Genomic DNA, 14152 nt, shown 5'->3' on the forward strand with positions numbered 1-14152 from the left:
AACAAAAAAAGACCTCAGAGCCTGACAGAAGGAGTTTGCACTTTATGGCCTTATTTAATTTGGCCTATATTACTCTTGCATTTAAAGTAAAATGTTGATGTACGGTTGGATTTTTGTGCTCGAGACTTTTTAAGCTTTAAAATGTTTCCTTCTCACAGTCTTTATTTAAGCATCATGGTTAGTGAACCAAAAAGTGATATTCTATAGTGTATAGTGTAGAAATGTAAAAAAAAAAAAAAAAAACTTTAACATAACATAAAATAACATCTTTATACACACAGTCACCAACTATTTTATTGGGTACAACTGTTCACCTACTTGTTAACACAAATATCGAATCAGCCAATCACAAGGCAGCAACGTAATGCATTTAGGCAATATGCCGAAGTTCAAACCGAGCTTCAGAATGGCAAAGAAATGTGATTTAAGTGACTTTGAACATGGCATGGCCGTTGGTGCCAGACAGACTGGACTGAGTATTTCAGAAACTGCTGATCAACTGGGATTTCCATTCACACACATCTCTAGAGATTACAGGGGATGGTCTGAAAAAGAGAATATCTCCAGTGAGTGGCAGTTCTGTGGGTGAAAATGTCTTGTTGATGCCAGAATTCAGAGGAGAATGGGCAGACTGGACCAAGCTGATAGGGAACAATAACTCAAATAATCACACGTTTCAACCGAGTTGCAGATGAGTATCTCTGAATGCCTGATTCAGAAACTACCTGATATTTTTAATAGACTTGTTGACCTAGACAGAGTCTTGAGGGTCTTGCAAACTATTCTTTACCTCCTGCTGACACAACACTCATAAATCAAACAGCGAAACGTCTAATTTATTTATCTTTTATTTTATTTTTTAACTTGAGGAATCCAATCTATCACATTAGACGATCACCATTTTCAGAAAGGCAAAAAAACACCTTGACAACTTCTCCTTACATTGACTTCAGTGGTTAGATTATGTGGTCTTAACAAAGTGGTTTCTGTTTACTTTTTGTGAATTTTTCTCAGCTTGCTTCTAGCGTTGCCTAAAACACAAAAACTAAGGACTGCCTGCCAAGATTTCTACAAAGATGCCAGTGAAAACTCAGAAAGGAGAGAAGTCGCTTTGGCAATAGCTGCTGATGTCCTTTCAATCAAAAATTTCAACACACAGGAAAATAACTAAATATACATGAGATTTCATGTTTTTACATTTCAAGCGAGGTAAACCTTTGTTATTGTGCCCAGCATCATACAACACCTGCTTAAGATAGGAAAAGCAGGTTTGGAAGCATTAAAAATTATGCAGTGGCATGTTGTTGTGTCCCCTTTAGGCACTGCTCTTGGTTCTTCTAATTGCAGCCGAAACAGTGAGTAACAACAGCAATGGTGAGAAGTACTCGAAGGTAGATTTCAGAAGCAAAATGACTTAAACAAGGAGCTGTGTAAATACCCATCAGGAAAAATACTGTACTCATTCAAGTTGAATGCAAGAGTTTGAAATCAAACTCGAGATGAGTGTAAAACAGCAAATATGCATCTAATCATACTTAAGAATGAGATAACAGCCTAAACAACCATAGTGAGTGTAATGATGGAAGAAAGATCTGTTAAACTGAAAAATCAGAAGTGTGGCTCTTAATGGCTGTTAGAAGTGATAGAAAATTATCATTCATTCCATGCCGTTTCAAATTTGCATTACATTTATGCATTTAGCAGACACTTTTATCCAAAGTGACTTGCAGTGCATTCAGGCTACACATTTTTTTTTTTTTTTTTTTTTTTACCAGTATGTGTGTTCCCTGGGAATTGAACCCACAACCTTTTGTGCTGCTAACACACAGCCACAGGAACACTCCTTCTGCTGTGCAATATATCATGAAGAATATTGAGAACCAAATCCTCTTGACTACCATTGACTTACATTGCATGGACAAAAAAAGCTAAAAGCTTTGTGTTTTATAGTAAACAAATCCATCAAGACATTTTTAATTGCAAACGTAGTCCTCCATCCATAACACTGCTTCATCCAGTGAAAAAGGGGTCCTTTTTTGAATTAGGAAAGAAATATGTACAGATCAAGCACCGATTACAAGCAAAAGCAGTTCAAAACGATTCTAAACAAATATGTCAGACAGTAGATTTTGATGTGAGAGCACAACAGGGGATGGACTTTTTCACTGAAGGAAGCGTTATTATGGATTAGTTCTTACAGGAAAGCATACTGAAAAGTGTGGATGAGAGGAAGTACCTTTGAGGTCCAGGTTGCGGGCTCCATTGGAGTGCTGTGTGACCGTGCGGGAGTCGATCTTGAGCGTGTGCACATTGCTGTCATCGCGGGAGACTATCACGTTGTGCCACTGGTTGTCATTGAGCGGCTTGTCGGAGTTGCCCTTCATGAGCGACGGCCCATTGCCCAAGTCAAAAACATAATGGATGTACCTGCAATACATCAGTTCCACTGTCAATCACACAGCCCAGAGGAATCAGCCAACCCTCTTTAGGATGACAATACTGCCTTTTTGCTTCCAAATCAATATCTGTAACAAGGCTTGAAATACTGGCACAGACAGACTTCCATCCTGTCAGACGCTCCGTGTGCAGCCACAGTAAACAGCTTACGGTCTTCAGGAAAATGTCTGTTAAACTGCAGTGCACTGTAGCTCCATGTATTATATAGGTATTTTTTGTTGCTTTGATTTTATAAATTATTTTGATAAATGTGCTTTGGTTGATAATGAAGGAGTGGATGCCGAGTTGCCATATCCTTCATACCAGAGATGGGACCAAGTCCCCATGTCTGCTTCATACTGATATTATATTATATTATTACATGATTTCTTGTTTGACTATTAATCAAGTTATAGCAAGAGTGAAATGTGTAACCTTATGTGTGCTGTATTTCTTTTCCTCAAGATGAATGTCCACATATTATGTGTGTGTATCCAACCGTAATGATAAGACACTTGCCAGTGCTAGAAAGCCTTGAATTTTAGATAAGTTCTCTGTGTATGTGTGTTAGTATCTGTCTGTACAGGGAGAAGCTCAGACAGTCCCAGGACAAACAATCAACTGCCAGTGTCCAGCGTATCAGATCTACGTCTTTGGAGAGTTTTATCTAGGTTTTGGAACCAATCAGAATTTTGTTGACTCATGTATTGACGCAATTAGTATCCTCTGTCAGGGTATAACTGTGCTTGATTTTGTATTGTACTGGGGGCGGCCTGCGAACTCCTTTGAGAGTGTTGAAGCTGACTTCTGCTGATGAAATTGCAAACTATTTTCTTCAAGTAAAATTATTATTATTAATTGAACTCATCTCTGAGTCCTGGTCTTCATTGCGACATATCTGGTCCTTGGGTTTTAACTGTAAATTCCCCTACAGTTAATGGTGGAGGATCGGCGGGCAATAGTTCTTTGGTGACATCCCTGATCAATCATCAAACCAAGGTAGGAAAGATTTTAGATTTAATATTATTGGTTAGGGACTGTCTGTAAGTGGAGGGGGTCGAGAGAAGGAGGAACGATAGACTCACTCAGACGTGAGGGGGTAGACACCAGCTCCAGGGTGGAGTAAGGTAAATTGGTGTCACAATATACCTGTAAATAAGTAACCTTGTGAGTATAAGGGGTACAAGTACACATCGGTAGGTCTTGATATAAGATATTTAGAGATGTGTACAGTTACAGAGGGAACAGGTGCACACCTATAGGTCTTAGAGAGAGACGTAAAAATTTTCTAGGTGTGCACAGTCCAGGGGGGGACAAAAACGCATTCTTAACAGGCATGTGAACCCGTAAAGGGCAGTGCTGGGTCAAGCACCGAGGGACAAGGGACACATAGAGCCGTAAATAGGCAGTGCTGGGTCAAGCACAGAAAGCCGAAAAGCACGAGAGGCCATAAAGGGCAGTGCATTTACGGCCAGGGAAGCCAAAGTAGGGGTATGGGAAATCCCGAGAAGAATGTAAGACGCTAGACGGGGGTTCTAGTCGTATCTCGCTCTTCCAACTCTCGATCACCCACCATTACAGACGGGGGCGCCCCGAGCTTAGAAATAGGCCAGGTCAGTGGTTAGGGAAAAGAGTATCCAAAATTAGTGTTTAAAAATAAATAGTGATAATTCATATGTGCACCTATAAAAAATATAGGGATATATGCAAAGGGAAAGTATTGATTGATCTGGGATGCCTCAGGAACAACCCCAAAAGAGCTAAAATGTAGTTTTCATGACCCTGATTGGATTGGACCAGTATATGGAAATTCTGGAATATACTTTGTAATTTCATCACGCAGAAGTCAAGTGCTGTTGGTAAGATCGCCGCCTCAATATGTTTTTGGTTTATGATAGAAATATGACTGACAAATTAGGTAACCTGGTAAGCCCTGATAGAAATAATGAAACAGAAGAGAGCAAATGCTGTAAACAGTTTGGCTCTGAAGCTCTGACTTTAAAAATATTCTCTGAATTCATTGAAAGAATGGTCAGTCTGAGCTTTGATTCTGATTGGAAAGTTAAAACTAAAAAATTTATTGGCTTTAAACAAAGACAGAACCAGAGAAATAAACATTTATAAATGTATGTGCCGATTTGTTAAAAATAATCCCCGAAGTAACTGAGTGCTATATAATTGTTGAAAGTCCTGACAAGGAATACTGAACAGAATTCTGGGTTAGTGAAAAAAAACAACTGAAGGCACACAAATTGGCAGTGGCATTTTGGAAAAACTTAGAAGCTTATGTTTTGCTTTAAAAAAGATAAAATTACTTTGACTACAATGAAGCCGTTGTTTTATCTCATGCTGGCCCCCACCATGACTCTGGCTTAAGCTTTAAAAGTACCAGAGACATGTTCTGAGTAAAAAAAAAAAAAAATGTAATTCCTATATTTACTAATGTTTGGCCAAAAGAGTAATTTTATTGTTGGATTGCAAAATTGTAGTCACGCAGCATCATAAAAAAAAGAAAAAAGAAGAGAAAAGAAAATTATTTTTTGTTTATGAGATGATAAAGTTGTAAACAAGTAACATAAACGGGGGTTTCAAAGTAACTTTGAAGACAGCATGCTAGCAAGACCCAAAGTAATATACCTGGGTCAGATAACCTCTGACAGATTTAAAACCAATGTTGAAATTCAGAAGCCATGGCCAGAATTAAGTGAATGGATAAATACAAGTTGATGTAAAAGTAATGACAATGACTGCAAAGAACTTTGAGAAACATTTGAGTTGCGAAAATAAAGTAAAAATACAAATATAAAGATGTTTATTTTTAAAATGCATATAATTTCTGACAAGTTTTAAACTGGGCTAGAGTAAAATGATAGTACGATGAAATTGTTAAAAATGAATGAAAATGCATTGTTACGAGTCCTGAATCCCTCAGAGTTCTCTCTCTCTCATTCAAAGTAAGCTAAAATGCCATTATCTGAGCCTGTGTTTAAGTGATAAGATATTTATAGTACAGCACAGTGTTTCAGTCAAATCATAGGCACTGAGATGCTAAAGGACATGATAAAAAGATTTCAGATTTAATGCATTAAGAGGGCAATTTGTAGTTAAATGTTCAACTGCCCAATGCATGTAAGAAATAAGAGATTATTAAAATAATGAATAACAATTTAGGAGCAATTGTTGAAGATACATGAGGTCTTTAAAATCATAATACAGACCCTGAGCTATAGATGTAAATAATTTTGAATAGTTAAACAGTTGTATTGCTATTTGTTCTATGACCAGTAACTTATCTGTCTTATTTTTAGTCTTCACCATCATACAGGGCCTGATGGCTCCAGCTACAGAAGCAACAGAAAATTACAATGAATGGACGGGTGTGAAAAATAAATTCACTGAGTAATCTCAGCATGATAGTTTGGAGGTATCCAATTGAGTTTAGCGATTAAATATTAGTTTGATTAACCTTTTTCAATGTTTTAACACTAGTAGGTGCTGTCAATGGCTCTCATGGTTCTTGAGTGCACCTTTCCTAAGCTGCAGGAAATACTGGATTCTGGAAGAAGACTGTCGAGGATGTTGCAACGGGAAAAAGTGGTTACCAGTGTGCATGAGGTGATTTCTCAATGACGGGTAAGATCCTCTTCTGGCCAATAGGGGACAACCTAAGGCAGGGGGTCACCGCCACTGGGCACCTGCCCTGAAGGGAGGTGTTATATGTGAGATGGTAGTGGAGTTGAGCAGATGCTTGATAGGCCTAGAGCATCATTAAGAGGGGAACTGTATGAAGTACAGCAATCTGCCTCAAAATGTGAGCTCCTCCAGACCTGATCACCAGCAACCGCATTCCTTGACTGATTGTTGTGACAAGCGTCCACAACTTGATGCAACTATGCCAGTGGATCAAACCCTGAGGAAAAGAGGCTTATTTATAAAGAGTTAATGGCAATGGGCTTTCAAGAACCATCTGAGACCATGTGATGACAGTCATTATTTTGAGACAAAATTTCTTATGAGGCTAAAATTATATTGAACTAATATGTCAATATCATAGTCTTTACTCATGCAGGTCATTAGGCATGGCATAAGATGATTACAAGATATGGTGGTGGCTAAAAATGAAGACTGCTTCTGCTTAATCAAGAGATGGTTTAGATAACAAAGGTTAAGGGAATTAAGCATGTAAGGTAAAAATAATTTTAAAGAAATTTTCCTAGCATTATGTATTTTAAACAGTTTAAACTGAGATTTGAGATATAGAAACTTTGACATTTTTAACCTATTTGAATGATTTAGGGTTATACGTTGTAATGAATTTGATATTCATCTAAGTTAAAGTTTGGCAAATCAGGTTAGATTATAGTCTAAGTTAAAGTTTGGCAAAAATTGTCAAAATAAATAAATAAATAAATAATATTTTGCACAGTAAGAGAGAGAGAGAGAGAGTGCTTGAGTGGAGGCATGGATGGTGCTCTTCTTCTCTTATCGGCCTGCTAAGTCAGAGTAACCAAAAGAGAGCAATGATTTGAAGACCAAAACAACCAAGCTGATTTTACTCTAAATAAAAATCATTAATGAACAGGCAAACTTTGAGATTAGATAAGAGACTAGGTACAAACTAGGTAAAATGCACAGACAATGTTTAAGTTTAAATCCTTCTGATTTAATTCCAAAAGCAAACCTTAAATATGAGCTGTTAAAATATTAATGTGTTAAGTATGTGCATGCACAAGGATGGCTACTATAAATTTTTGGGGGACAATTCTGTTCCTGTTTTGTTTCAATTGAGTCACTAACCTCTGGAATGAGTGTTTTATCATTACAGATGTGTTGAGTGAAATTACTTTACAGAAGTCGATAATTCTGAGTGAAACTAATGAAAAGACAATGCCAAACATGGGACGAGCTTTAAGAGGATTGGCTATAACGCTGATTTAAATCACTCTCTGGATTAATATGTTTAAGAGTGTTTATATGATTGGATTTGTGAAATTTAAGTTTGCCGTCCAAAATGGGTTTAAAATCCATGCCTAAATTTAAATGAGGGTCTAAATTTTAACAAGTTAACACTTTGTTGTTTGAATGGTAAAGGTAAATATTTTAGACTTGACGGCAGAAAAACAGTGACAGATTGGCTACGTCACTAACCAAATTATCCAGAGAGCACCCTCACATAAAGAAGCCTGGTGGGAAAACAAAGGAGTGAATCCTGCTTGTGTAATATAGTGCAAAAGCTTTATGTAGTGGTTTATGTAGAACAGAGATAAGTTGAACAAAAACGTTTGGATAGCCCCTTAATGGAGCAAATCCATAACAAGAGGTTTGAATTAATTGAAATAGCACAGCAAAAAAAAAATAATAATAATAAATTTTGTTTGAACAAAACAATTGTAATAGGCTCTATGGAGCTGCTTATGAACACCTGTCAGGTCAAATCAAATTAATAGTGTGAACACTGACAGGGCTTTTTGATAATGTATACTGTTTCAATACAGATTTACAGAAACTGAGGATGTCTCTTTAATAAATATTTGGGCGTTTAGAACTAAGTAATAGTATTGTTCATTTAGTAATAGTATTGGGAAATCTGTGTGCTCTTTTTCAGTTTATAATAATTTTGAGTAAATAAATATCACTGCCAAATGACAAACATGAACGAGGGTTGTTAAGACATTGATCACGTAGCTGATGTGTAAGCATTTCTAACTGACAAAACAGTGAGAACTAAATTGACTTAATACGAGGTATTGAGGATTTGCTTCTGAATGTGTCATTAATATAGTCTGAGTACAGTAATATGGTATGATAATTGACAAGACATTTAAAAAAAAAAAAAAGGGTAATAATAAGGCAATGAGTATGGTTAACAGTAATGTCATGGTATAAAATAAATACATGCATGACAATAAGTGGACAGGTTAGTTGTATTTTTGAAGTTAGACACTTCAATACTTAAAATGTAATTTTGATCAAATGTTGTTAACTATGACAAGTTTAGTTTAATGGTTCATGTATGTTTAAACAGCATGTGATCTATGATGACTGCAAATGGATTTGTGGTGAAAGTAAAGCTTAATAAAAGGGCTATTAAGTAATAAACTAGGAACTGCTCTAGGTTTTCGAGGAAATAATGATTATGATTATTTTTATTTTTAAAGATGGCTCAATATTGATCTTACTTATTTTTGGTTTGTTTATTTTTGTGTTTTTAACACCAAGTTTGGAATGAAAGGGTAAAATGGATATTCAATCTCTATAATTGTACCATTGATCGGGAAAATGATAGATTTTCATAAAATAAGGGTATCTTTACTGGGATTTAGGTTATAAGCAATGTCTGTATTTGGTATCTGTGAGGTGACTGAGGGTCTGACATATGTCAGGAATGCAATAACAGTGGTTATTCATTTAGCCCGGCTTCCAGAGAATAATATATATACGTTTATTGTAATGAGTTTATTTTACTATATGACCAAATTAACTAAAATTCATCATAGTTGTATAAGACATGTTAAAAGAAAACAAATAAGACAAATATCCTTCTTAAGGGTTAAAACTTTTTTTGAATTGGTTATAGTGTATGCGTTTTTCTTTAATGATTTGTTAAATCTGGTTAATGAATAATCAAATTTAGTCTTAAGGCTGTTGGATAAATGTTTGGTTTTAGAGGGTAAGTGTGAAGTAGCTGTAGTAGGAAGAGAGGTATTTACAAAGATATGTTGATGAAAGTGAGGACACTTTTCCAGGTAGAGGGACACACAGAATGATTCACTGGAAAAGACATTATGTGAAGAAAGACTAGTGCAAGTGCCGATATTGTGGGATTAAGTAAGTAGATTAATGTATATGGGAAATAAGAATGTATATGGGAAGTATTTTGTACAAAATAATGTGTTTATTACTAGAAATGTCAGCCAGTACCAGAGATTTTAAGTATGCACATGTTTAAGTTGACCAACAGTCTGCATTCTTAGCATGCATCACAACGACACCTGACCGCATTTATTAGACCAGATGTGGGGTATTAGACCCCACATTGATCTAAAACGGGGGACTGAAGGAGTGGATGCCGAGTTGCCATATCCTTCATACCAGAGATGGGACCAAGTCCCCATGTCTGCTTCATACTGATATTATATTATATTATTACATGATTTCTTGTTTGACTATTAATCAAGTTATAGCAAGAGTGAAATGTGTAACCTTATGTGTGCTGTATTTCTTTTCCTCAAGATGAATGTCCACATATTATGTGTGTGTATCCAACCGTAATGATAAGACACTTGCCAGTGCTAGAAAGCCTTGAATTTTAGATAAGTTCTCTGTGTATGTGTGTTAGTATCTGTCTGTACAGGGAGAAGCTCAGACAGTCCCAGGACAAACAATCAACTGCCAGTGTCCAGCGTATCAGATCTACGTCTTTGGAGAGTTTTATCTAGGTTTTGGAACCAATCAGAATTTTGTTGACTCATGTATTGACGCAATTAGTATCCTCTGTCAGGGTATAACTGTGCTTGATTTTGTATTGTACTGGGGGCGGCCTGCGAACTCCTTTGAGAGTGTTGAAGCTGACTTCTGCTGATGAAATTGCAAACTATTTTCTTCAAGTAAAATTATTATTATTAATTGAACTCATCTCTGAGTCCTGGTCTTCATTGCGACATATCTGGTCCTTGGGTTTTAACTGTAAATTCCCCTACAATAACTAATATGCCAATATTAGTCATGCACAAGATATCACTATCATGTCAGTTATCAGCTAGTATTTGATATATATATTTTTTTACTTATCTGTAGAAAAAAAAAATACATATACAAACATCTATACATATTTCACCATAGTGCATTTGTAAACTAATACATTTTGACATTTGCATCACATAACCAGTTCCATATGTTTAGATTTTTTAACATAGTAAAATTGCTTGGTAGATCACCTGGTACGACTGTGGTGCGCAGTGCTCGGTATCGTGTCACATGAAACGTAAGTCATTAAAAAACTCAAAAGAATTGAAGCAAGCTAAAATAGCATGGCTGCTTTGTCAATGTATTTGTATCTCACTTTTGCTTCTGTTAACATTATGTTTGGTTTACACTAGGGTTTTGTATATGTGGTATGGTATTTTTAAAACACAGTAGAGGAAATTGCCATGTTGCATAAATTTGCCAGATTCAAATTCATCTGTTTAAAACGTTAAAAGTTCTTTGGACATTTCACTTTGAAAGTGTCGTGAAACGTACAAGTAGTATAGCAATACCATTTTGCAGAAATGTCACCATAGGCAAGTTTTTTTTCCAATGAGCCTAGGTTGGATAATTTCCAAATCTTTCAAGAAAGACTTACCGTCAGCTTCGGGTTGTTTAGCAGTGAAATATGCCTTATGGGAAATCATCTTTCCTGATAGAACGGCCAATTTCAGCAATAGAGATCAAAAGTAACTACAGCAGTAGTTCAATCCCTCATAAGACATTGAATACACGTCTTATACCTTTTTTTTTCCGCTTTTCAAATACTTTTTTGCTGCCAGGTGAATGTTATAATTCTGTGATTCATCTCCGAGATGTTTGTGTGGCTTATATTGTAACTCTTTAGTGAAAAATGGTCTGAAATGCTTAAATGTGAAAAATACTGCCGGAACTAAGACACTCTTGCGCTGTATTCAAACAACAACAACTAAAAATGCAGTGTTCGATACGGACCAGGCCATGGAGATATACAGTGCACTGCTCATATTTATTCAAACTACTGTATAAACATTAGAATTTGCTCTCAGTTTATACATCAAGATACTGCAGAGAAAGAAAGAGAAAGTGTGCTCATTAGTGCGCTCTCATTTCATATGCTTGTGCAGACTCCGGTGAGAGGCGAGGACACCTGCTGTCTAATTGCTTACTGAATGACTGACTTTCTGGACCACTGCGGTTGAGGAAGTTAAACATCTGAGGCACCTTCCCCCTTTTCACTATTCGCTTTTGCCCAATGGAATAGAATTCAAACAGCAAATCAGGTTGTCGTACCTGCTACATGACTGTCATGAGCAGTGTGATTGAGCTTAAAAAATCTTTTACTAGCTGGTGGGAAAAAATATCTGATGCAAGACTGCGGATCTCCCACGTGGCGGCTTTGGCATGTGAGTTGGGAACAGAGTGGGCTGCCAATAAATAGAATACCGTTAATCAAATAACACTTACATTACATGTGATTAAAAGCTGCTCTTTTTTCATCAAGGTCACCATTGCTTACTTTATCAGTTTTTTTTAGAAATGGATTTGCACTTTTCTTTGAGCCGATTACAGTATCTGAGGCTTAGAATAGCAATCCACGCAATCGTTGCTCTTGATTGACGTGCAGACACAGTCGCCTCAGAGTCATTGAGCATAAGCCTGAACGCCAATGAATAACTCCCGATGTGCTCCTTCCTACCAGATACCGATCAGCATTTACGCATAACCAAAAGCAACTCATGCAGAATTTGTTTAAATTTAAATATGGCCCCTATCCTGTGATGATTCATCAAGCGATTCTCCTCCTCCTTGTACCTTTAACTAAATGCCAAGGAGACAAATGTGTGAATCTCATAATGCGACTTGACTCACCCGCCCACGGTTATGATTCACATCCAAGTAATGTCTCTTAAACTAATCGCAAACTTAAACGCGCAGTTTAGCGTGGCGGCTTAACTTCATCTGGATGTCTCTCATATTCTTAAGTGTGTAACTAGCTGCTTACATGTGATCCCTCGAATATCTGCTGTATCTTCTGGGAGTTTCTCCAATTATATCTGCAACTCTCTCTCTCTCCTACAGAAACAACTGTGTGTTAGTTTTGTTGGAAAAGGCCTTTGAGCTCTAACTCTCGAGGGACTGATGTTTGCATGCTGAAGGATGAGATCATCAACAATCTGTGAAATGCATGAACTTTGAGCTGTCGGTGGGAATGTCTCAATATCTGGATTTACAATTTCACATGGGTGGGAGAGCGTATGTAAAGACTAGTTTTAAGTTAGTTTTTTTAGTTTTAAGGGCTTTTTCTTCCTCTCAATGGTTCCTACAGAACCTCACCCATCCATCAAACTGATCTAAAAATTACAATGCGAAATTGGTAGCATACTGCAATGTTTTAAAGATTGAATTATAAGAGTTATTAAACTTTTATAATTCTTAATAGAATAAAATAAATAAATAAATAATGCATATAAACATCACGTTTCAGTGAGTCAGATTCATTGAGTTGATTCAGTGAAGGATTCATCAAAGCATTCAAGCTCTGTTCCAAAACCTCTGGAGTTGTCTCAGTGTATACTGTCTACATAGACAGCTGACTTCTAAGAAAACATGCTAACTGAAAAGAAAACTTTTAAGTGACTGATTTAGAACACCCCGTGCTTCAAACTAAACTTAATCTCAATAGAGCTCGACTAACAACACAATACACAAAACTAAGCAGCACACACAAATACTGATTTAAATATCTTTGCTAACCTTTGGCCAAAACATGAAGTCTTAGTAGGCAACATAATTAAGATGCCTACCTTTATAGGCACCTTAAAAGGTAGGTCGCTAGACTTTGCAACAAAGTCTATTCGTATTTTGTGAAATTCATTAAACTAACCAAATTTACTACACTACACTAGTTGTGACGTATGTTGCTGAGTGCAGCTGACAAAGATTACACAATATGAGAAAGTATTGTCTTTGCATTATTTCACAATACACTGTCTTTTTCATCACATTCAGATTAGAAGCCAAGCGGACAATTTAGAGAATAATATAATTTCCTTTGCAGTAGCGCCATAGAATAGTTCAGGAAACTTTGCTTTCTGCTCAGGTGTCTTTCTCTCTGGCCTTAGGCTTTCTATCACATATAGCTAAGGCTTAGCGTTATATTGCACCCTAATTTCATCTCTCTCTCTTTTCTCAATCAGGTAGTTCTCGACGTTATTATCATTTCATAATACCTTGCCTATTTCTGAAATTTTCTAGTTCCTGATTCGTGCAGCCATGTTAAGAAATCTTCTATTCTCATCTCTTTATAGTTCCCATCTCAACTTCAAACTTTAATTAAACTGCTTTTATTAATAGGATTTTAATGCTAAATGCAGTGGGGGAGGGGGGTTAGCAATACGAGTATGGCCAATAGTGACGCACTCCAAAAAGTCCTTTAATAATGGAAAAAAATTCATTCAATAAGCTTTTACTCTGATTGGTTTGAAGTGTTCAGCTATTTAAAGACATGAAATCAGCTGATGACAGTTTTCTTTTTCTAAGCACATTTCTTATCGGACATTTGAGCATAACATTTCTTTTTTATTAAAGAAAGATGGGCTTTTTCACTCAAGAGCATTTGACTGGACAAAAATCTGTGTATTGCAAGATGACTATTTGAATATGAATATTTAGGGTATTTTATAAAAGAAGAGAAATACTGTAAATCAACTGTACTGTAAAGTGTTATAATTGTTAAACAAACTATTAAATACGATTTTTTTTTTAAACTGAAAGCTAAAATAAAACAAAAATAATATTACCAAACTAAAACAGAAAATGAAAAATAGTTAACAAAATATTAAAACATACTGAAATAAAAATGAAATCTAAAAAAAAAAAAAATGATTATGGGCCCTATTTTAACGATCTGAAACGCAAGTGTCAAAGCGCGAAGCGCAAGTAACTTTGTGGGCGGGTCTCGGCGCTGTTGCTATTTTCCCGGCAGGAT

The 14152-nt window shown here is 36.3% G+C and overlaps 1 protein-coding gene across 7 annotated transcripts in view; it reads right to left on the bottom strand.

Annotated features, from left to right (window-relative positions):
* The window catches only part of LOC127941558 (neurexin-2-like), a 357596-nt gene that overhangs the window by 198817 nt on the left and 144627 nt on the right, over positions 1-14152 (bottom strand). For all 7 annotated transcript variants that reach the window (XM_052536723.1, XM_052536721.1, XM_052536726.1 and 4 more), the window contains one exon: positions 2237-2427. In XM_052536723.1, coding sequence (XP_052392683.1) covers positions 2237-2427 — 191 coding nt within the window. The remainder of the gene's footprint in view (positions 1-2236; positions 2428-14152) is intronic.

This window comes from Carassius gibelio, chromosome A21 (assembly GCF_023724105.1).
Source record: "Carassius gibelio isolate Cgi1373 ecotype wild population from Czech Republic chromosome A21, carGib1.2-hapl.c, whole genome shotgun sequence".
Lineage (NCBI taxonomy): Eukaryota > Metazoa > Chordata > Actinopteri > Cypriniformes > Cyprinidae > Carassius > Carassius gibelio.